The sequence below is a fragment of the Populus trichocarpa genome, chromosome 12 (assembly GCF_000002775.5).
Source record: "Populus trichocarpa isolate Nisqually-1 chromosome 12, P.trichocarpa_v4.1, whole genome shotgun sequence".
Lineage (NCBI taxonomy): Eukaryota > Viridiplantae > Streptophyta > Magnoliopsida > Malpighiales > Salicaceae > Populus > Populus trichocarpa.
The window spans coordinates 3,818,612-3,844,084 of record NC_037296.2 but is presented as its reverse complement, the minus strand read 5'-3'; the positions used below and the strand labels follow the sequence as shown (position 1 = coordinate 3,844,084).

The window sequence follows — 25,473 nt, the reverse complement described above, 5'->3', positions numbered from 1 at the left end:
GGAAAGCACTCTTTACATCCAGTTGGTACACCTTCCATTTTCTTTGTGCTGCTATTGCTAGAACCATCCGAATTGTGTCCCATCTTGCTACTGGTGCGAATACCTCGGTGTAGTCAATTCCATGTTGCTGTGCATATCCTTTTGCTACAAGTCTGGCCTTGTATTTATCAACTTCACCTTTTTCGTTGAGCTTTGTCTTGTATATCCATTTTACCCCAATCTTCCTTGAATTATTCGGCAGCACAGTTAATTCCCATGTGTCATTCCTTTCTATTGCAGCAATTTCATTGTCCATGGCTGCTCTCCATTGTTGATCTTTTTCAGCTTCTTCGTAGGTGTGTGGATCTCCTGCAGTAGTGTATAACACCATATTTTGTGTTTCTTCTTCTTCAGCTATGTTTGCTCCCATAACATAATCCTCCATCCACTGTGGTGCTCTTCGATTTCTAACACCTGCTTGCGGCAAATTTTCATTTTCTTCTTCTGCTTCAGGTTCTGCAACATCTGCTGCACTAGTTTCTGCCGCAACATCATCTCCAATCTGCTCCTCATCTTCTTCTAGTTCTTCTTCATGTATACTGTCATTGTTGTCTCCCCAGCTTAGTGTGTTGCTTGTGTTGTCTGCTGCCCAGTTCCAGGTTGCATTTTCTTCAAATATGACATCTCGGCTGATTATCAACTTCTTTGTGAGAGGATTAAACATTCTGTAGCCCTTGGTTTCTTCACTGACTCCCAACAGTATGCATTTCATGCTCCTTGAATCCAGCTTTGTTCTTCTCTCATTGGGTACATGTACATGGCCAATGCAGCCAAATACTCGAAAATATCCTACTGAAGGCTTGACTCCACTCCATGCTTCTTCAGGGGTGACTTCTTTTATTGCTGCAGCAGGACTTTTATTTAGTGTATGTATACACCAATTTACGGCTTCTGGCCAGAATTCTCTGGGAATGTGTTTTTCAGACAATATGCTTCTAACTAGATTCATTATTTTCCGATTCTTCCTCTCAACAACACCGTTTTGTTGAGGAGTATACGCGGCCGTTAATTGTCTCTTGATCCCATTCATACTGCAGTACTCATTAAATTCTTTCGAAGTAAATTCACCACCTCTATCCGTGCGTAAACATTCCACCAAGGAACCAGCTTCTTTTTCGACTAGATTCTTGAATTTTTTGAACATATTGAAAGCATATGATTTTTCTGAAATGAAATAAACCCAACACTTTCTACTAAAGTCATCAATGAAAGTGATTAGGTACCTCTTGCCACTGTTGGATTCTGGATTCACGGGTCCACAAATGTCAGAGTGGACGAGCTGTAGTTTGTATGTTGCTTTCCAGTGGCTTTTCTTTGAAATGTTGTCTCTGTGTTGCTTGCCACTTAAACAATCTGCACATACTTTGGTAGGAGCTTTAAGTAGTGGCAGCCCGTTAACCATCTTGTTATAATACAACATCCTTAATCCTTTGAAGCTGAGATGAGCAAACCTGCTATGCCATAACTGTGCTTCACTTTCTTCACTGGTTTGAAAGAAAGCCACCGATTCTTTTGGAGGTATAGTTGCAAGCATTATGAACATTCTGTTGACTGTCATAGCTATCTCCATGATAAGGCCTTTAGTTGGATGAAATAGCTTGCATGTATTACCTTTAATCAGTATTGCTAAACCTTTCTCCTGTATTTGCCCTATACTGAGTAAATTGTTTCTCAGCTCTGGAATGTAATAAACTTCATCAATTATTTGTATTGCACCAGCTACTTTCAATTTTACATACCCCTTGCCCATTACTGCCATTCTTGAATTATTGCCAAGCTTGACCGAATGTCTAAATTTTTCATCTAATTCTGTAAACCATAGTTTATTCCCACTCATATGATTGCTGCAACCTGAATCCAAAAACCATACCTCTTCTCTAGTTGAGTTATGAAGTTCCACATGTGACATCAGCACCATTTCTTCTTCTGCATTCAATTCTGTCAGCACCATTTCGTCTTCTTCATGCCATTCTGTTAGCACCATTTCTTCTTCACTTAAATCTGTCAGCACCTTTTCTTCATGTAATTCTGCAAAATCATGAAGTTCTGCATTTAATTCCTCTGTCCGCACCATTTCTTCTGCATTCAATTCCTTTGTCAGCACCATTTCTTCTTCTGCATTCACTTCTGTCATCACGATTTCTTCATGTAATTCTGTGAAATCATGAATTTCCACATGTGACAACAATAACATTTCTTCTTCGCAATCCAATTCTGCATAATTAGCTGTTTTTTCATAACCAGGACATTCATAAGAAAAATGTCCTAGTTTATGACATCTAAAACATTCAATAATAGCTTTATTGAAAGATTGTCTTCCCCAGCTCCTGCCTCTGCCTCTGAAATTGCCTTTGAATCCTCCACGGTTTCTGCCCCTTCCTCCAAATCGAGCATCTTCTCTTGCTTCAGACATTACCTTAAGAACTTGCTCTTCCTCTTTGTGCCCCCTCATCCTTTGTTCATGTACAAGTAAACTACTTTGAAGTTCATCAATAGTCATTTCAGCAAGATTATTTGATTCTTCAATGGAGCATACGACATAGTCAAACTTTGTTGTCATAGACCTCAAAATTTTCTCAATAATAACAATATGCTCCATTCTTTCACCGTGTGTTTTCATTTTGTTGGCAATGGTAAGAGTTCTTCCAAAGTACTCATCAACACTCTCACCATCCTTCATTCCAAGTAGCTCAAATTCTCTCCGCAGTGCTTGTAGTTGTGCTCTTTTCACCTTAGTGGACCCTTGATATTTCTGGCGCATTGAATCCCATGTCCCTTTTGCAGAATCTCTATTCAGAATTGTTTCCATGATAGTTCGATCAATGGATTGAAAAAGATAATTTTTCACTTTTAAATCTTTCAATCTCATCTCCTCCATGTGTTTCTGCTGGACCTCCGTGAGTTCTGCTCCATCTCCAGTTGTGCTTGCAGGAATTCCACTCTCTATTAAGCTCCAGTAATCTTTGGATCGTAGCAGATTTTCCATTAACATTGCCCAGTGATCATAGTGACCATCAAATCTGGGAATTGCAGGTTGGACAAAATTTCCCTCTGCCATGAATTTGTCTTTGATTTCACTTTGATTTCGCTCCTCTCCTCTCTGTGTTTCACTCGTTTCACTCCCCCTTTTGTTTTTGATTTTTACTCTACCCACACACTCCTTGCTACTGATTGCTCACACTCCTCTCGTGTTTCACTCTTCTCTTTCTCACTGATTGCTCACACTCCTCTCGTGTGTCACTCTTCTCTTTCTCGTGTTCTTTCACTCTTCTCTCTTGATAAAAGGCTCTGATACCAATTGATAATTCTAAGCAATTGATTAACAGTTCAAGATGAAGAGAAAGACTTAACTAGTTTTATTGAATGAAGGCTGGTTTATATAGCAAACCATTACAACAGAAATCGGATAAATAAGCAACCCACGTTTGACTCTCCTATAAACGTGGTCAACAAACAAACAATAAATCAAATGTAATCCTTGATCCTATTAACCAGGATATTATTGACTGACTTAGTCCTAACAGCTCTTACACTTATTAGAATTAATCATGTTTATGGCCAATTCGTTAAATAGTTTACTAATAGCTTCACGGCGGTGGGATCAAAAGTTTTTTAACAAGTATTTTCAATATGTTTTTTAATATATAAAAAAATAATTAAAAATAAAAATAATATATATATTTAATTAAATAAATCTAGAATTATATGTTTTAACAAATATAAAAAAAGTTGTTAATATCAACTAAAAACTAAACTGAAAAGTTACTAACTAAAAATTAAATTGAAAAACTAAACTGAAAAATTACTAACTAAAAACTTAACTGAAAAGTTAAAAATTGAATACAGATTAAGATATTTGATTTTGCATTGCAAGCTATGAATTAATTTTGATTTAATAAATTTATTTTTTGAAATTAATATTTTATTTAATTAAATAATAATAAAAATAAATAATCATAAAAAAGTGACTGAATAAAATTCAAGAAAACAAAAATTATATTGGCTTACATGAAAGTAATGTTTGCTGACATTAGAAGAAAATCTTATAATGTTATTCGAAAACCAAATAAAAATAAAAATATATTTTTTTAGTATTTTTGGATCGTTTTAATACGCTAATATTAAAAATAATTTTTTTAAAATAAAAATATATATTATTTTAATATATTTTTAAATTAAAAATACTTTAAAAAACAACTACAACTACATTTCTGAACACACTTTAGTGGATTATGTTTGGGTGGCTAGGAAACTTTGCCTATTAAAAGAAAAGGCAACACGGGTATACCAAGCCTTTTATTTTTTGTCTTTTTGGCCTAGTAAAGGGTTGTCAACCATAATTTTGTTTTTTTAAAAAATAAAGGCAAAGATTGTGTCATATGCCTGTCTAATTTTCAACTAAAAATCAAGCTGTGATTTTTTTTAAAAAAAATTCATTTTTCAACATATGCTCTACTCAATTTTCAACCATAGATATTAAATCCGTCACAGGGTTGACCCGATTAAAAGACTTAAAGTTTTAATATTTCATATGAAAAAATTAAAAAATAATTCACATGAATATAGGTTACACATGTTGTAAATAATGAAGTTTAAAAGAATATTTCAAAAAAATTTTATTCCACATTAAAAAGATATTATGTTATCCTTTTAAGTTGAAGTATTTAAATAAATAAAAAATTATCCCATATTGAAAAAACATAATTTTTTTCTTGTGAACATAGAGTATATATATGCTAAAGGGCTTCAAATCTCACATTGAAAAAATAATTTTTTTCTCATAAACATAGAGTATATATACTAAAGGGTTTCAAATTCCATTTTGAAAAAATAATTTTTTTCTTGTGAACATAATGTATATATATTAAAGGGTTTTAAATCCTTTAAAATCTCACATTGAAAAAATACTATATTATCCTTTTAAGTTAAAGTATTTAAATCAAAAAGTTTTTTATCCCACATTGAAAAAAACATATAACTTTTTTCTTGTAAATATAGAGTATATATACTAAAGGACTTTACATCCTACATTGAAAAAATAAAATATTATTCTAGTATTTATATATTGAACTTCGAAAAGGGTTAATAATCAGCAAAAAAAAATATAAAAAAGATAGGTCTCTGGCTGGAGAAAAAACACTTTTGAAAAAAAAAACTAGGTCTCAACCAGGTTTTGCGGGGTCGCCCGCGTCACTGGTCAACCCGACGAGTCTACCGGGTTTTTCTGAGTTTTTTCTTACCTTAGTCTTTTGTCTTACCCGGACCGGTCCAGCCACCGCGTTGACCCGCCGGGCCGGTCCAAGTTTAATAACTATGTTTTCAACCATTAGCTAGAGAGATGGTTGTAAAATCAAGTTGTGATTTTTTTTAACTAAAAAAAATTCATTTTTCACCCAAAAATACATAATAAATATCCTTATAATGTCAATAATATATAAACTTAAAACACCCCTATATTAATCAATAATTAATGTCTTTAACCTCATAATGAAGACCTTCTAAAAAAAAAAAAAAAAAACTCAGACGACTACTACATTTGACACTTGAAATTTTTTTTACGCTGCTTATTTAACTACTATGCTAAAAAAATTAGCCTTTTTTGCATCTTTAGTGCGTATTCTTTTTTTTTTTTCATTTTAATCCATGTTTTATGAGGTTTTTACATTTTGATTCAGAACTTTGTTTAGATAGAAGAGAGATTCACCCAAGAAAAAAAAAAAAAAGAGAAAAAGCGATGAATTGGTATGATTTTTTTGACAAAAAGGATCAAACTTCATGACAGTGATTCTCTTAACAAGAGAAGAAGAGTGTAATTAATATGTTTTTAAAATTTTATATTACCTGAAAAAATAGATTCGATCTGATCTAAGAAAAGTTGTATGTTTTTAGTTGGAAAAATTACATCAGGCCTCCTATAATATGCTTGTTTTTTTAGTTTGATTTTATTATTTGAAAAATTATACTTTGTTTATATATTTGTTTATATATTTATAACACTTTAGATTTTTATTGTGATGCGTTAAAAAAAATTAACAAAAAATATCAAATTATTTATAAAATTACCACTATATTTTATTTTATGACTAAATAACCATTACAATATTAAAATTATAAAATTACCATAATTATTTGATTGCCATTTTTGTGCTGGACTTTTACCAAACATGTTATGTACACTATATCCAGGCTTTATTCCATTTGACTTTTGCTCATATTTTTCTTCTGCAACGAGATGGGAAAGGCCATCTTCTTTGTGAGAGACAGCAGCTGCTGGCATTTCCTTGTTATTTGAAATCCCACGAACTTTTAACATGAGATCTGGACGGATGCCACCGGCAGAAGAAAAACTTTTTTTTTTTTTTTTGTGTGTTTTCCAGTCCTCCATCATATGATGTTAAAGTTCGAGTAAGCTATCAGAAATTGTTGAAATGTTTTGTTTTGAATGAACTGCATCATAGAACGCCAAAAGCTCAGAAGAAGAAGCACTTCTTCCGGTCATTAGCAGTAACTAAATTCCTCCACACCACAGAGCTTGATTGGGCTGAAGCAGGTCTCCAAGTTTGTAAGCAGGGGTACAACATGCTAAATCTATTGATACACTGGACAAAATTAAATGACCTCCACCTTGATTATAATTTTAACTTGAAGTTTGAACTTTGAAGACCCTTACGACGAATGAACGCAAGAAGCCACGGTTTGGGAATGGGTTTCTTGTTTTTGATCCAGCAATTACAATGGAAGTGAACTTTCTGGTTCTACTTTTTCAGGGTTTGGAGTAGAAACAACATGAAGAGCGAAAACAACAACAATGCTTGCGAGTGGGATTTTTTTGATTGACTGGAACAACTTCATGAATTCCTAACAAAACCCCAAATTTTGATTTTGAATTCTAACTTCTAGAAATTGCCCAGAAAATTTCTTTGTTTTTCAAGACTATGCATATATATATAATTTCATCTGGTTTGAAATTTTAGATTTACTCATCTAGTCCATAGTAGATTGTATTGTTTTAAATGACGACAAAATGAAAAAAACAATCAATCTATAGGTGGTTTGATGAAATCTTCTTTTTAATTTAATATTGTATTTTAAAATCAATTTAAGTTTTTGTTTTTTTGGATTGGGAGAAAATTTCTTGGACTACTATGGTGTTTTAAAATGAAAATGACTTAAAAATTAGATTTTTAAATTGAAAAATCATTACCTTAATTTTCCAACCACTGTATAATTATTGGATTCTTGGCTTTTGGACGAAGCATCTTCTGGTCTTAAAAAATAAAAATAAAAATAAAAGGACAAACAACTTGCTGTCCGTTTAATTTGAAAAAGAAAACAAAATTTAAGGCCCAGATTCCCATGTATTCTTAGATTAATTAAAAATATTTTTAGATATTCTTAGTTATTTGAACCGTGATTTATCATAAACTAAATAATTTTTATTTGAAAAAAAAAAGAAAATGCAGGATTTTGTAACAATATTATTTATTAAAAAAATCTAATCATAAATTGAAAAACTTATGCATGTATTTAATTAAATAAATTAAAAAAAATTTATACCAATAAATACAAATAAAAAGTGTTAACACATCTATTTGACTCGTTTTATTATGGGTTAGTATTTTTTTCTAACGCAAAAAAAATATATCTAAGTATTATTAACATGTTTTTTTTTACATCGAGTATAAAATATAATTGTGAATTAAAAAGCCGATGCTTATATATAAATAAAATAAAGTGAGGATCATATGTGTTAATAAAAACGTGTAGAATCTTAAGTTAATTTTTAATATAGTAAAAAATGAGACAATGTTGCGAGTGTATTTTACTGCATTGTGATTCTCTTAATCAAGAAATGTAAAAATGTTATTTACACAAAACAAAATAAATCTTAAAATATATAAATCAATAAATTTAAAAAGAGTTGTTAATGGCAAATGAAATTTTAAAATAAAAAGATTTTCATTTCTATAAAAATAAAATATAGATAAGTATGATATTTAATCCCAACTTTTCATATATATATATATATATATATATATAAAATCTTAAAGGTCATTGTTCTTATTAAGAATAAATAATTTTTATTTTTAGTAATAAAATTTATTTATATAAAACATAAAAAAATATAGATAAATTAAAATAATCTTTTTGAAACAATAAAGACATAAAAATTAATTAAAAAAAACTAAATAAACAATCTAAAAAACAAAAGGGAATAGATATTATTTAAAAATTTTATTTTAAAAAATAAATATTAAAAATCAATAAAACAAAGGTCAAACAGAAATCAGGTCCACTACGTTGTCGTTTTTAAAAAAGACAAATGATATACCGTCTGCCTCTCTGACAAAATAAAAAATAAAAATAAGGGCCTTTTATGAAGAGAATTGGTTTAGATGGATGCAAACACGTTCTGGAATATGTGGTCCTTTTGTCCACCTGTGGAAAAATATGTGATTTAAAGAGCTAAATGCTGGATTCGACTCTCGAAGGGCCCAATAATCTGAAAGCTTCGATTAAACAAAGGGATGGGCCCAACAACTGCAGCATGGAGTGCGGGAAGTGGGGCCTGTCTCCCGACCATCCGGTCGGTCCTCCATTTTAGGGCTAGTTGGCTTCTTGTTTTTCTCGTTTTTTTTTTTTTTTTGTTTCTTACTAGGTATATGACTTTCCTCTTAATAAAAACTTTATGTTGATCTTATCAAGATATACTAATGTGTAGATTCAGCATAACATCCATTAATTAGAAAACATAGGACTTCGTCGCGTAACCAACAATTTACCCGAGATGTTTTTTTTTGAACAAGGACATGAAATACCCTTTTAACGAAACTATAATGTTTTTTTTTTCATAATATATTAACTCATATATTCCATATAACACATGTAATTACTTACTCGAAAATCTATAATTTAAAATTTAATTTAAGTTGAGTTTGTTAAAGAACCATCTCAACCCAATAGCTTAAACTATTAGGTGAGGTCCCAAAATATGATTTATATTATTCTTTAACACACCCCCTCAAGTGAAAGTCATTTGGGTTTGAAACTTGCACAAGCCTACATTACTTTGTGCTTATTTTTTATCAAATAAATGGGGATGGTGAGATTCAAACTCGTGACCGCTTGGTCATCAAGGCTCTGATACCATGTCAAAGAATCATCTCAACCCAATAGCTTAAACTATTAGGTGAGATTCTAAGATATGATTTATATTATTTTCTAACAGAGCTATAAAAGATATTGATGCGCTAAAATCCAGCTAACCCAACACATGTTTAATTTTAAAAATAACTTTTTTTAAAAAAAGAATGAAACAAATCTAGGTGCCGGCCGGAGTTGATCAATAACTTGAATCTTTTTCACGTTATTAGTTGGATGCCGGAGTTGATAGCCATGGTTACGTTACGTGGTACCGTAAGATCTCCACAAATAGACTTATTAGCACAAATGGAGGCTGTCATATAGTGGCATTTACTCAATCAATTTTTTACGTGTCGGTGGATTTTCACAGGTTTTAATATGCTCCGACCAGCCGGGAATCCATGCATATCAACAAGAACACGTCGATAACCTGCCTCTCAAGCAATATAATAAATAAACCCTATCATAATTAAACCCTCCAGTGGAAGGATGGACAGCTCCCCAATATTCATGGCAAATTAACGTTACATGTACACCAAACGCCCATTGCAAAAGTCAAACTCGATCGACAGCTAAATTATGAAAGAATAGTTTGACTTCAAAGGTTAATTAAACTTCTGAAATAGAATGGGTCGACGACAATCCCATGTTCTTAACTTTTCTCTTTTCTTCTCCTAACCATTTTCCGTGCATGGCGCCGGAAGATTCTGATCAGAAATTCTGATCAGAAACTGTGATCAACTTGAAATACTATAACAATATGATGACTGTTTTTGGTTGAATCACGGCTAATTATTAGTTTTGTAGTTTAAATGTTATTATAATATTCCCACAATTATCTATCTTTAATTAATCATCATAAATTAAGAATTAAATAAAAAAAAAATCAAGTGTCTTTTTAGTAGAAAAATTAAGGGTTTTTTTAGATTAATTTCTCATTCACTCATAATTTATTTAAATTATATTAATTAAATAAATTTTCAACAATCCCTTAATTTTTGTCTTATACCATTTTGAAAACAACTCAAAAATTTGTTAAGAGATATTGATTTGGTATATTACTATATTAAATAGGCAGCTTTTGAATTTAGACATTTCTTAGTGAAATACTATCGAATTTACTCAATTAAATAATGAACGTGATGTTTTGAACTATTAACCTTTTGCATAAACCAAAAAAATAATACTCATATAGTTCTCTACCTAGAGATTTCTTTGGCTTCCACTGTTGAGTTTGTTTTGGCCCTTAACTATTCTTGGATTCATGAGTGCTTTAGAGAATTCATATTTTATCAAAATTCTCAAAGAAACGACCATATTTCTCACTTTTATAGATGATCTTTCAGTAAGATTATTTTGTTATCCTTCACTTGGTGTACCGCAAATATATGAAAATCATTAAGAGCTCAGCTCATTATTTATCACGTTGCAACTAACATTTATTTCATCATAGGAATAATCAAGAAATAATAATTTTTTATAGTGCTACTGAGAATGTTATATGACTATTAGTTTTTCATTTGAATCTAACTATTAGGATCTCCAATCAACTAGGTATGGTTACTATCATTAAACTTTTTTATCTTTTAAAGACTTTACACTCATTTTCTTTGATGAATTATCACTACCAGAAAATTGATAAATACAAATAGAAATATTCTCTCGGTATATACCGAGGGAATTATAGTTAAAAAATTTTAAAACAAAGCAAAAACAAATGATGACGTGCACTGTTCATCATGTCAATTACAAAGGGAATCACTGACGGAATTTTCCGTCGGTATTTTTCAGAGAGCTCCAGAACTGTTCACTTTCCAATTGCATTGTTAATTGTTGTTCTTTACGGACAAAATCAGTGACAGATTGAAAAGTCATCGGTGTTATTTGATGGTTTTCTAAAAAAATTCAATTAATTTAAAATTTTCATTTAAATATTATAGACGGAATCACCGACGGATTGAAAAATCTTCGGTGATTGTTGGCTGTTTCTGAAAACTTTTTATGAAATTGAAAATTTAAATTAAATATTAATATTTAATTATCCGTCGGTAAAACCGTCGCTAACGCGCCCCAATAAAAAGCCTAAATCCTTTTATTTCACAAGAGACAAACTCATTTCTTATGCTTCTTCTTCTTCTTCTTCACTATATGTAAAAAACATCAATATCTATTTCTTTCTCTACTCTTCTTTTCTCTCCTCATGTCCTTCTCTTTTCCTCCATGCTTGGATATGTATTCTTCTTCTTTCTTCTTTTATCCTCTTAGTTTTTTTTAATTAATATGTTTTACGAAATTTTCTCTCTCTCCTTAGTTTCACTTGCAACTACATTAAGGTAATATTTTTCTTTTATCTTTTTTTTCATGATTTTTTTTCACTATATTTGTTTTTTATTTTGTTTTTAATTGTTTTTGTTCTTAATAATTGTATAAATGTTGTTGTGAGATTTTTTTTCCATATAAGATCAATTTTTAGTTGATTTATTTATAGGATTTTTAAATTTTTAGCAATTGCAACTTCATTTTTTATATTATAGAGTGTTGATTTATGTTAATTTAATTATTTTATAATTTTATAAAATGGATTTTTTAAATGTTTTTAAATAATTACCGACGGAATTACCGATGATATTTTTCGAGGGATATACCGACGGAATGAAGCGGGTAATTTTTTTTACGCGTCTGTTTCGTCAGTAAATCCATCGGTAATAATATTTTTTTATTACCAACGGATTTACCGATGAATAAAAAATTATCGATTAAAGATTCACCGACGGAGCATTTCCGTCGGTAATGTCGTTGGTAAATTAATTACCGACGGAATATGTGTCTTATGTCGACGGAAAAATTCCGTCGGTAAAACTGTTAAATGTTGTAGTGTATACACAAGTTCTTTAGATAAACTTTTTATTAGCATATCTTTTTTTTTTACTTTACATAGTCAATGAAATTAATTTCATTTAAGAGCAAGTGTTTAGCGATATTATATCTATTGTGTATATGTCTAGACATACCATTATACATACTACTTTGTGTTCTTTCAATTGCAGACTGACTATCACAATATTTAGGTACTTGTTCCAAACCATATAATGATTTGACAAGTTTATAAATATTTTTTTTTTTGCCATTTGACAACAAACCTCTCATTTTGTTCCATGTAAACATTTTCATCAAGGTCACCGTTTTAAAAAAATATATTTTTACATCTATTTGATGTGTTTCAAGTTTGTTGATAGCTACAATGGCTATTAATGTGTGTATGAAAGTTATTATTGACACATGTGTATATGTTAAAATAATTTACACCTTCTTGTTATCTAAAACCTTTAACAACAAATCTAGCTTTAAATTTATCAATAGTGCCATCAACTTTTATTTTTCTTTTAAAGATCCACTTATGGCCTAATGATTTACTTCTAGAAGAAAGATCCACTAGTTCCCATGTATGACTATTCATAATGGGTTTAATTTTTCTATTTACTACCTCTTTCAACTAGAAAGCTCTCAGAAAAGACATTACCTTAGAGTAGATTTGAGATTCATTATCTAACATGTATATTAAAAAATCAGGACCAAATGTTATGGTCTTTTTTGGTCTTTTACTCATTCTAAGGTTAAATTCATTATCTTCTGATTGATGATGATTACTTGAGTTAGACTCAATTAATTTTTTAAGTGAATGATTTTCTTGTGTTTTCTTTTATGGAAACACATTTCCAAAGAGTATAGCATTTTTTGATTCCATAATAGTATTGGAATGAATATCTTTAACACTTAACTTGTGTACAAGAAATCAATATCCACTACTATTGTATTCATATCCGATAAATATGTAATCCAGTCTTAGGTCATATCCTGACATTTTTAGGATCATGTATTGCTACCTTTGTAAGATACCCCCACACTTTGAGGTATTTGTAGGAAGATCTTTTGCCTTTCCACAATTCATATAGTGTCTTTTTTATTTATTTTTTGGGTGCTTTATTAAGTATGTAATTGACAGTTCAAATTGCCTCCCATTATAAGTTTTGAGGTGCTTCTGAACTTATTAACATGTCATTCATTATTTCTTTTAATGTTCGGTTCTTAAATTTCACAACAATATTTTTGTTATGGTAAATAAAGAGCAGTAATTTAGTGGATAATATTATTTCAAGAATAGAATTTACCAAATAGTGTCTTATATTTTCCACCTCTATCACTTTTTATTACATTTATCTTCTTATTAAGTTGATTTCCAACTTCATTCTTATAATGTTTAAACATTTAAAGAGCTTTATCTTTTCTCCTTTGCAAATAAGTATAATAATATCTTGTGCAATCATCTATAAAAGTAATATAATACCTTTTCCAATCTCTAGTTTGCATGAATTTTAAATCGTCAATATTTGAGTGAATTAAGTCTAAAGGTTCATTACTTCTTTTAATTATTTGAAAAGATGATTTTGTGAATTTTAGTTCTACAAAAAAGTCACACTTATGGTTTTTATAAAAAATCATACTTGGTAATAATCCATGGTTTATTAACCTTTGCATAAAATTATAATTCACATGACCTAACTTGTCATGCCATACATAATAAGTTTCAAACAAATAAGAAGAAGAAACAATCTTATTATTATTCTTATCATTAGTTACAATGATCATTACATTTATTTTAAAAAGGTCATTACAGAGATACCTCTTTTCTACAAACATACCACTTTTAAAGAGTATAAATTTATCACTCTCAAAAACCATCTTAAAACTATTTTGCTCATCAATGAGCCAGATACTAAGTTCTTGCTAATATAAGTAACATGCAGTATATTGTTGAGGGTAAAAAGATTTTCAGAGTTCATTTTCAGTATGATCTTTCTAACACCCTATACCTTTGAGGTTGATGAGTTTCTAAGGTAAAGGTTTTCTCCATCCACTTCTTTATAAGTGGAAAACATCATCTTCTCAACACATACATGTCTTGCAGCACTAATATCAACCCATAACTACTCATGATTGTTGATTAGATTGACTTAAAAAACAACACAAGACAAGTTCATTTTTGAAACATCATTAGTAAGGTGATCAACCTCAGTGACATTATTTTGAGTAATCCTTTTCTTAGAGTTTCCTTGTTGACCCTTATTTCTATAATCTTTAGCTAGATACCCAGTCTTGTTACAAATAAAACACTTGTTATTAAACTTCTTAACAATTCCTTTCCCTTTTACAAAAAGCTTATTCTTTTGATTTTGTTATGGTATTTCACTACTTGTTCCATAACACTAATTTTTAGAACACCAGAAGAGTTGACTCTCTTTTCAAATAACTTATTATCCTCTTATATCTTCAATCTTAAAATAAGGTCTTTAATTCCCCATATCTTTGTGCACTTATGCTTAAGATAGTTCTTAAAGTCTTTCCAAGATGATGATAATTTTTCAATGACCGTGACCACTTGGAAAGACTCACTTAGAGACGTACCTTTAACATGTTTATCATGTAATATTAGTTGGAACTCTTGAACTTGACTCATTATAGTCCTTGAATCAACCATCTTAAAATCTAGAAATTTATCGACTATAAATTTCTTTATACTAATATCTTCAAGTTTGTATTTTTTTGTCTAAAGCTTACCATAATGCTTTTGCACTTTTGATTAAACTATACACATCTTAAAGTTTATTATCTAACTCATTCAAGATGTAGTTCTTTCACTTGAAATTAATATGATTTCATGTATCCACAACCATCACAATAGTAGGGTCAAATTTATTTTCTGATGTTTTTGGCACTTTCTCGGTCAAGAATTTTACCAAATTTAAGGTGGTAAGATAGAATAACATTTTTTTTTTGTTTCCATCTCTTAAAGTTCAATCCATTGAACATTTCATGTTTCTAACTTATACTAATATCTTCAAGTTTGTATTTTTTTTGTCTAAAGCTTACCATAATGCTTTTGCACTTTTGATTAAACTATACACATCTTAAAGTTTATTATCTAACTCATTCAAGATGTAGTTCTTTCACTTGAAATTAATATGATTTCATGTATCCACAACCATCACAGTAGTAAGGTCAAATTTATTTTCTGATGTTTTTGGCACTTTCTTGGTCAAGAATTTTACCAAATTTAAGGTGGTAAGATAGAATAACATTTTTTTTGTTTCCATCTCTTAAAGTTCAATCCATTGAACATTTCATGTTTCTCACCATACACCACATAAGGTGATGATGGAATCCTCACTACAGAAGTTGTACTTGCCAAAGCAATATTGATTGGCATAACTAAATCTTGAGTAGAAAGAGGAGAATACATGACATAATATATATATATAGAGAGAGAAAAGCAATAGCCAATAATATTTATAAATAAATATTTTAGTTCCACAATAAGAAAAAAATAAAAAAAAATTGTAATAAATCAACTTAATAAATAAAAATAATTAAACTATGTAAGATAAAATCAATATCTATTTCCTTTCTTAGGTCACTAAGTTGAACCCTGTTTTATTCAATGTGATTTTTTCAGTTATCACTATTTCAAATGTAAAATGTATCGTATACAAAAATAGTATCATATGAATAATATTTTCACTAAGTAAGTTCTTAGAAAAGATTGGAGGGGTCACAAACGGTCCAATTTAAAACCTAATCTCTTTAGATATAACATTCTAGATTGAATCTATTTGTCACACTAACTTTTTGTATTTATGAACAGTAACAACGTGTACACAAACAAAGCTGACCAGATAAATTTGATGCCAAACTTAGAGAATATAAGCAAGATAAACAAAAAGCATGATCGTACCAACAAAGTAGCATAAACTATTATAAACAAATCAATGATTTACTTTTTGAGAAATAATAATCAATAAGATATATGACATGCATCAAACCATTCAAATTGCATCAAAAATAATTTTAGAAGATAAAGTATAACTTTAAAACAAAGATATATAACAACCTTCTAAAATTAAACAAAATAGTAAAAAAATCATAATAGACCAAGAGTTTATAGATTAAAACATATAGAATTAAAATTAAATCTATATGTGAGGATATAGCAACTCAAATTAAAATTTAAAGATGCTAAAAACCTCTTTCATAATTAATCTATATTATTACTATAATTGTTTTTCAAGATGAACTAAATAAAATCTAATATATAAATAAAAGTTTGTAAATATATATTAGACTAATGAGCAAAGATATTTAGTTTATCTTCATAAAGGCAAGCTAAACAAAAGATATCCAACAAAAACCTAGAATTTATACATGTTCAAAACTATAAGCATGTAAGATCATAACTAATTGTGAATGCATGCTTTCAACAAAAACAATAACAAAATTCTAGCATGCATACTAAGTATGTAATGAAACTTGTAAATTATATTAATTCAAAGTTCTAGCATGTATACTAGTAATAAGAAAAATATCTATGATTAAATTAAAATAAATGACGGTAATTATTTGTTGAATCACTTTAAAGTAGTGAACTTTTGTTGTTGTCAAAGATGAATCCTTTGTCCTAAAGGTTTTATTGTTTCCACTTGTGCAACTAGTATGTTTGTAATATGTCTCATAAGATTTTAATATCACCATCTTAGTTTAGATACACTTCTAAACAAGGTCTTTGAATAAAAAAAATATAAAACTCAAATACCTCTCAACAAGATGAACCTAAATTCTAGTTTTGGAAGGAAAACCAGAGCTTAAAATGATAAGAAAACAATAAAATATAAGGTAAGGAAGAGTATGTAAAAATCTAAGAAACTCATGTTTAAAACTCTTCCGTCACCCCCTTTTTATAGTGAATTTTAAAAGTTAAAATATTGAAAAATTAATTCTCACCATTATCAATATTTAATTAACCACCATACTTCAAGAATAAAATTTAGAAAAACTAATACATCTTTGAGTAGAAAAATCATGGGTTCTTTAAGATTAATTTCTCATTTACCTATAATTTGTTTAAATCATATTAATTAAATAAATTTCCAACATATATACTATAGTAAAAAATAATGTCATGTAAACTGTTTCAATTGTTAATTAGGTACACGAAATGCTGCCTTCATCTGTACCTAATGTTTGTTGGAAAAGGTTATGATTGATAAAATATTGAAACTCAATATCATTATTTGTTAATTTGACATGGGAAAACAAGGCGCTTAATTTATCATAATATTGTACGCTTAAGGTCATCGTTTTCACAACATGGATCAATGGTGCTATGCAGCAAGGTTGGCTGTTTACTCAGGATATTCATAAACTAATCTAGGTTGTATTTGTTTTTTAGATATTGTACAGATAGTATAATGCATTGCTTATCTGGATTCAGATAGGTAAGATTCGTTTTACTAGTATAAAAGGAAGAGTATGGTTTATTTTTCTATTGCATTGCAGCTAGAGAGATCACACTCAGAATCATATACTTCTTCGACGGAATTGGGCTGAGAATCGTAGTTTACTCTAGGTCTAAGATTAATATGAAGACTGCTTTTATTTTTGCTTGTGTAGCAGTCTTGACAGTTGTTGGGGTTTGTCAGGCTGGTGATTTGAGGAAGGACTTCTACAGGACCTCTTGCCCTGCAGCTGAGAGCATCGTCAAAAATATCACTGAAACACGTGCTGCAAGCAACCCCAACTTACCTGCAAAGTTATTGAGAATGCATTTTCATGACTGCTTCGTAAGGGTAAGCAACGCTTAAATATTCATTCTGCTGTTAGAAAAATAGTATCTGTAGCTTTGTCCATGCGTGGATATTGTATGCTTGAAAATAAAAGAAAAACACCATCTAGTATCGCCACATTTTGTAATTCTAATGCATATATCTAGCTAATTCGAAATTAAATTCCTGCAGGGTTGCGATGCCTCCATTTTAATAAACTCAGCAAATAGCACAGCGGAGAAAGATGCAATTCCAAATCTATCTTTGGCAAACTTCGATGTTATTGATGAGATTAAAACGGAGCTAGAGAACAAATGTGCAGGAAAAGTATCCTGTGCTGACATTTTGGCTTTGGCTGCCAGGGATGCGGTCTCATTCCAGGTAAATATCGCAAATAAACATTCTTAATCTCAACTCAAATGATCATGCATGTAATCACAGCGAACATATACGATTCTTCCTGCAGTTCAAAAAACCAATGTGGGAAGTGCTTACTGGTAGAAGAGATGGTAATGTGTCAGTAGCTTCGGAGGTCCTGACAAACATTCCTTCCCCATTCTTAAACTTTTCCAGCCTCGTTCAAAGTTTCAAGAGCAAGGGTCTAACTGTTCATGATCTCGTTGTACTATCAGGTATACTTACATATTATACTCAAGAAAGTAATGGCACATACTTCTCAAGGGTTATATAACTGAGCAGAATCTCTTATCACTTTTGAATCATACTGTATGTAGGGGCACATACCATTGGTGTTGGCCACTGCAACCTGTTCAGCAATCGACTCTACAACTTCACAGGAAAAGCAGACCAGGATCCTTCTTTGAACTCAACATACGCTGCTTTCTTAAAGACCAAATGCCAAAGTCTTAGCGACAGAACCACCACAGTAGAGATGGACCCTGGCAGCTCTCAGAATTTCGATGCTTCCTACTTTGTTATCCTTAAACAGCAAAAGGGTCTCTTCCAATCTGACGCAGCCCTTCTAACAGACAAAACTTCGAGTAATATTGTTGGAGAGCTGGTTAAATCAACTGATTTTTTCAAAGAATTCTCCCAGTCAATGAAAAGAATGGGAGCAATTGGGGTTCTTACGGGCAACTCAGGGGAGATCAGAAAGACGTGCGGCGTTATCAATTCCTGAAGCCATCTTCTTTTTGTTCAGTTTGTGCATTTCATGTTCTAGCACTACTTTTGATTTTGGCATTAATTAATAAGCTTGTCGCTTAATTAGTCGTAATGATCCTATGATCCTTGCGATGTTTTATAATTGTTTTATGAAAGTAAAATAAATAAATAAAGGTGTTAAGATTCGAATACCTTTCAATTGTAGCAAATTAAGGCATTGAAACAAATGCCTACTTTTTATATATATAATTATTGGTATGCCAGGATAGATTGAATTTTTTTTTCGCAACTAACCCATTTGACTAGCTAATTTTCAGAGCTTCTTTCATCTTTTTAAACAACTACATTCCAAATTTGGTAACTACAATAATACATTCCCCGGAATATCATCAGTACATATGAGGAGTATGATTAACTTAAAAGCATACTTATCAAACCAGATCCGGAAATGGACTCGGTCAAGGAGTCGGGTCTCGGATTACATGGGTTGACCTGGATTAACCCGGATCAACCTGGAAAAAATAAAAAAAATATTTGAAGTTTTAATATTTCATATGAAAAAAATTAAGAAACAATCTATGTGAATATAAATTATACATGTTGTAAAGAATAAATTTTAAAAGATTATTTCAAAAGGTTTTTTATCCCATATTGAAAAAATACTATATTATCCTTTTAAGTTGAAGTATTTAAATCAAAAAGGTTTTTTTTATCTCACATTGAAAAAACATAACTTTTTTCTTGTGAACATAAAATATATATACTAAAGGGTTTCAAGTCCTACATTGAAAAAATAAAATATTTTTATAGTTTATATAGTGAACTTTAAAAAGAGTTAATAACCAATTAAAATAATATATATAAAAAAAAGGTCTCTGGTTAGGAGAAAAAACACATTTTCAAAAAAAAAAATTGGGTCTCTACCGGGTCACGAGTCTATTGGGTTTTGCCCGGGTTTTTGCTCAGTCCGTTCTTTTACCTTACTCGGACCGGTCCAGCCACCAGGTCCTGAGTCGACCCACCAGGCTAGTCCAGATTTAATAACTATGCTTAAAAAAATATTACCAAGACCTATAGTACGAGAGAAAAATATTATAGCACAACAGAGAGTTTAATGTAGATTATAACAATGGATTGATGATTTTTCTCTTCAACAAATCAACTAAGAAGACAAAGCTCATGGATAAAATGATCTCTTTCATGTGACTTGTTTGTCATTTTTATTTTCAATGGGGGTACAAAGATCCTTTCAAGTTTTTTTAGAACAATGAAATACCTCCACTACCCTTAAAAGAAAAAAAAATCAGATAATTGGCTGTCAGGTTTTTTTTTTAATTTCACATTTTTCACACAGTGAATTTACTAAATTACCCTCGATGTCAAAATTAATATCAGCTTCTTTGGGGGCATTTTTTTTATTTTCATATAAGATAGGTGGAGGGATGAATTGGTCTTTTACAGTAATTAAAAATATTAAATTCAATTATGTCAGGTGCATGCCCCCTGCACGCGGAAGCACGTGAAAGGAGTCGCAGGGCTTCGGTAGCGCAAGAAGAGTTATCCGGTAGTGGAAAATTTTCTTCCGTCGTGTTAGTTGATTTCCCACAGTGTCCTCTTCCTCCATAAGTGGCTCGTGTTGAGTTGTGCTAGACGGATTGTCATTAGAGTCGTATTCTTTTTTTTCCTTCTATTTTCTTTCTTCTCCCTTGAAATTCATGTTTGACATTTAAAATTTCAGGACAGTTCCCTTAGTTGGAAATAATTAAGTATCAATCTTCATTCTTTTGATTTTTTAAATTGTTCTTGGTCATTTTGTAATTTTTTTATTTTTTTTCAATTGCTTCCTTCAAGCTCAATTTTTCATTTTTGTTTTTCAGATTTGTTACTGATTATTTTTTCTTCATTTTTTTCATGTTTCTTTTGTAAACTTTGAATAGTTTTTAATTTCATCATTTAATCAAAATGTTTATTTTTTTATTTTTTTCTTAAATATGGTCCTCATTTCCTTGGTGGTTTCTTCTTTAATTATTTGGTGAAATTGATTTTCCTTTTCAATTTAGCCCTTCAATCCAAAATTATCCATCCTCTATTTTTTTAAAAAAAAAATTTGATCCCTATTCTTTTAATTGTTAATTTTTTTTTTGATTTTTTTTTATTTTTATCTTTTGATGCTTGGTTTATTGAAATTTGGGCTCCATGATTTTTATATGTTTGGTGCTTTCCAATCAATTGTCTGAGTCATGAGTTTTATAAGCTAACACGAGTTCACATCGATTTTTTTTACTTATTTTCTTTTTCGATCTCATTACTCGAAGTTGATTTTTTTTAAAAAAAATGTGTTTCATAGTTTTATTCATTTTGTTTATAGAGTTATCCTGATCTCATGACTTAGATCGTGGGTTTGACATATTAACCCGAGTGAGCTCACACTTTTTTTTTTGTTTTAAATTATTTTTTTTTCTTATGAATCCTTTTGTGTGATTAATTTTTTTTTTAATTTTATCTTTCAATATTTGATTTGCTGAGAATTGAATTTCATGACTTTTCTATGTTTGGTGCTTCCAATAAAATTATGGTTTGGGACACAAGTTTAATAGGCTAGAAAGGGTTGGCGTCAGATTTTTCTTGGACTTGTTTTTTTTTTTTTCCATCTCATAATTCAACATTGATTTTTAAAAAAAACTAGGTTTCATGATTTTCTTTGTTTTTTTTTTATCGGGCTATCCCAATCTCATAACCTAACTCGTGGGTTTGGTGTGTTAACCTAGGAGGGCGCAAGCCTTTTTTTTTCTTACAATTGCTATTTTCTTATCTTTTTGTATGTTTTGATTTTTTTTTTAATTTCATCATTCAATATTTGAATAGTTGAAAATAAGGCTTCAAGGTTTTTTTAAATTTATTGATTTGAGTCAATGACTCGAGTCATGAGCTTAATGGGTTAACAATGGTTTACATTGTTTTTTTTTCTTATTTTTATTATTTGGCATTGATTTTTTCTCTTTGTTTAAAACATGTTTGTGTCAACTGAGCATTATTTTTTCCTTAATTTTTTTATTTGATTTACAGCAAAACACAGTTTATATAGCTAGTATATAATAAACTAAATAGAAAGTTATTTGTAGTTGGATAAAAAAAATTATATTATTATTATTATTATCATGATTGTGTGACTATAATGTGAAAATAATTAAAAAAAAAAAGAAGGAAAATCTAATTCTCATTCTGATTTTATTAATACTACTATTATTATTATAATATTTAAAAAATATCATTATTATCGTGGTTGATGATTGTGACTATAATGGTGAAGATAATTAAAAAAAAAAAGGAAAATCTAATTCTCATTCTGATTTTTAATCCTATCTACCTTCATGAAAATGAAACCATATCCAACGTTTATTTTCATTTCTATAATCCATTCTCATTTTTACTTTATTCTATTTTAACTAAATACATATAAAATAAAAATAAATGTTTTTTTTTCAAATTCTATTATTTTCATTTATTGTCACCAAACACTCCATCCATAATTCTTAAATTATTGCTATTTATAAATTGTGAAGTAATTAAAAAAGTCGTGCTCCCCACTTGGCATCTCTGTCTCTCTCATCGCAATCCAACGGCCCAAAACGCAAATCACAAAAGACATTGGAAAAAAAAGAAGAAGAAAGAATACCCAAAAACTTGGTTGTTAAGGAAAATCAGAGAAAAAACAGAACAAGCAGTCCTTGGAAAGAAAATCAAAGACAAAAGAAAATGGCGTTGCAATGGATGATACTGACATACCTAGTGGCAGCAGAGGCAGTAATAGCGGTACTCTTAACACTACCGTCGCCAAAGCTATTGAAGTACCGATTGGTTTCTCTCATCTCTCTCGTTCTCCAGCCGGCTCTCTTTGTTGTCCCTTTTGCCGGATTCCAGCTCCTGGGTTTGTTTTTCTCTTCTTATATTTTTACCCCTTTTGTTCTCTTTTGGGCTTTAGAAATTCTGGGTTTGATTTTGTTCTTCTTGTGAACAGATATATATTGGAAAATGGAGCATCGATTGATGTGCACTGGTGAGACCTGCACCGCTGCTGAAAGAGATCGTTATGAGAAATCTGTAAGTTGATTTCATCTGATTTGCTGATTTGTTCTCCTTCTTTTTTTTTTGCTCTGTGTAAGAGATGTGTTATTGGTTTTTGGCGATTTTTAATTATTACTAAGCGTTATCAAAGAAACGTTGGATTCCTTCACAGAAATTAAATAAAATTAATGGAAACTGGGATTAGGGTCCGGAAAAATTACATTTTTATTCTCCTTATATATATATATAGAGAGAGAGAGGCTGCCATGATTTGTTTTGTAATCTTAAAGGGGTGGCAACTTGCTAAGAATCTGATGGGATCTTTGGTGGCCAGGGATGTAGTGTTTTATGTTATGGTTATGAAATGTTGGGGTGTGATTTTGTTTTGCTTATTGCGTTCTTGAAGCGTTGTTGGATGCTATTCATGACCCTTGTTATTGCCTCAGAAGTTTTGTGTATATGCAAGCTTACCCCATTGGGTTCTTGCTTATTTTCTTACAGTCTTTTGCTGATATTTCATTGTAACCTCACTTGAGCAGTTAACTGAGTCATTAAAAGACATGCTAAATTATCAAAACAGAAGAAAAGGTGTTATTGGGATAAAAAGTGGTTTAGTTGTTTGTCGTTTGTATATGTAAAGTGTTTGCCTGAATTTAGATTATTACTTCTAGCATCATGAATGTCCGAACAGCATGATTGTCATGAACCTGTTTGAAAGGTGGGAAATTGAAGAGGTGAGGTGCTAATGTGAAACATTGAGTGCAAAAAAGAGGTATTCCCTGGGAATATGTCTGCAGTTGGTAGATGCCACTGGATCTGAAAGGGCAGAATTGAGCCAGTAATCTCTCTTATTCAGGACTCCCTGGATGTGTCTCCGGGGGTGACGAGCAGGGTTACAGTTATTGCAGTTTTATTTAGTTTGCATTAACACATAACAAGAAGCTAGATTCTGCATGAGTATTGTTGTCGATGCAGTTAGTTTAAGAAGAAATGACTCCATTAATAACAACTAGCTCCTTACACAATGATAATTATTCCATTTCCAGTAGATTCTGTTCTGTAGATGCTGGATTTTCAGTTCCACAATAACATATGAACTTCTGTTGCATGCTCCAATATTTTAGCAAGTTATCAATTCCATGTAAGCATAGCAAGTAATGCACACGCTAGCAGGTACCTGTAAAACATGCACACAACATGCATCACCTCTCTGAGTAGTGGCATATACCTAATTTTTGAATTTCTGGTGGAGTGCTAAATTAAATATAAAAAAAACTTAAGGTTTATACCCCATAATTATTTTTCAAAAGAATATGCTAGTAGTTATTTCCATTACTTCTGTTAGACATGAACAAATGTATAAGAACAAATCATATAATTTTTTACAGCTGTTGTAATGTTTGTTGTGCATGGAGATGGTTCCCTTTTTAACTGTCGAAAATCACTTGAAGCTGAAATTTCTAGTATGAAGATTGATCATTTGAAATGGAAGGAGTAAACAAACGCTATCCCCCCTCCCTGACTAGAACCGCGTCTCATAAATTTACTTAGATTGATAGATTAAGCACTGGGAGGTATATTACATTGCATATTCTGAAAACTACCAGTTCAAGCAGGGAAATGCATCTCATGAGGCTATATGTTAGAAGAATGTATTTGAATTAAAGTTGTAAACTGCTATTGTTTATTATCATTAGAATCTACACAAACTTACCATTGAAGTCTGCTGTGCAGATCTACAAAGCTCAAAGGAATGTCATTCTTTGCATTTCAGCATGCCTTCTCTACTGGTATATGTCTGGTTTGGAAGCTTTTGAAAATGCTTGATTTATTTATTTGCAATTCTGCCACGTGCCATTATATACTTATATGTGCCTGCAGGTGTGTTTATCGTGTATGCAAATTTTACAAGGAGATTCAGAGCTTGGAGGAAGTAGAGAAGAGGTACAAGGACCAGTAGTCTTTCCTCACCTATCCCCATTTCATAACTAGGGGCTGAGAAGTAGTAGTGCTGTGTTTTGTATTGAATATGGACATTACGACTAGATATGTTGTCATGTTACAAATACGAGTATTATGTATTTGCAAGTTTATCTTCTGTGCTTGTGGCCTGTATTTCTCCTATTATTAGGCTGTTGCATTTTCCTCATACCCATGGAGAGTACAGTATGAACACTGCTGTTTGGAAAACTAAACTTTGCTATTTCTATATTATTTTTGTTTTAATCTACCAGACATGTGTTCTTTTTTGGTTTTACATTCTCCCCTTGTCAAGTCAGGCAAACGAATTCCTCTTCTTCTTCCTCTTCTTTTGGAAAGGTTCGACACCTTCGAAACCCCCCGCCCCCGCCTCACCCGGGAAAAAAAGAAAACAGACAAGACAAGTTTGATGACTTGAAGTTTGTGAGTTAGTTGGGTAAACACTCTCTGTGTGGCATTAAGCAGC

General features: G+C 30.8%; 2 protein-coding genes across 2 annotated transcripts; both read left to right on the top strand.

The window, feature by feature from the left end:
- Positions 1 to 17,535: 17,535 nt before the first annotated feature.
- Positions 17,536 to 19,225, top strand: LOC7485174 (peroxidase 3). The gene is made up of 4 exons (XM_002317671.4): positions 17,536 to 17,861; positions 18,030 to 18,218; positions 18,304 to 18,469; positions 18,572 to 19,225. Exons 1-4 carry the CDS (start codon positions 17,655 to 17,657, stop codon positions 18,976 to 18,978), a joined length of 969 nt encoding a protein of 322 aa, XP_002317707.1. The 5' UTR covers positions 17,536 to 17,654; the 3' UTR covers positions 18,979 to 19,225.
- Positions 19,226 to 22,535: 3,310 nt separating this feature from the next.
- Positions 22,536 to 25,257, top strand: LOC7485175 (uncharacterized). The gene is made up of 4 exons (XM_002317672.4): positions 22,536 to 22,890; positions 22,981 to 23,063; positions 24,762 to 24,817; positions 24,909 to 25,257. The coding sequence occupies exons 1-4, from the start codon at positions 22,719 to 22,721 to the stop codon at positions 24,985 to 24,987; spliced, it is 390 nt and encodes a 129-aa protein (XP_002317708.3). The 5' UTR covers positions 22,536 to 22,718; the 3' UTR covers positions 24,988 to 25,257.
- Positions 25,258 to 25,473: the final 216 nt, after the last annotated feature.

What these genes read in the sequence shown, in the direction of transcription:
- LOC7485175 (XM_002317672.4), top strand. Translation starts at nt 22,719, where the DNA reads ATGGCGTTGCAATGGATGATACTGACATACCTAGTGGCAGCAGAGGCA. An exon ending in TGCCGGATTCCAGCTCCTGG is followed by an intron (nt 22,891 to 22,980) that starts GTTTGTTTTTCT and finishes TCTTGTGAACAG; the next exon opens with ATATATATTGGAAAATGGAG. An exon ending in GAGATCGTTATGAGAAATCT is followed by an intron (nt 23,064 to 24,761) that starts GTAAGTTGATTT and finishes TCTGCTGTGCAG; the next exon opens with ATCTACAAAGCTCAAAGGAA.
- LOC7485174 (XM_002317671.4), top strand. Translation starts at nt 17,655, where the DNA reads ATGAAGACTGCTTTTATTTTTGCTTGTGTAGCAGTCTTGACAGTTGTT. An exon ending in TTCATGACTGCTTCGTAAGG is followed by an intron (nt 17,862 to 18,029) that starts GTAAGCAACGCT and finishes AAATTCCTGCAG; the next exon opens with GGTTGCGATGCCTCCATTTT. An exon ending in GGGATGCGGTCTCATTCCAG is followed by an intron (nt 18,219 to 18,303) that starts GTAAATATCGCA and finishes TTCTTCCTGCAG; the next exon opens with TTCAAAAAACCAATGTGGGA.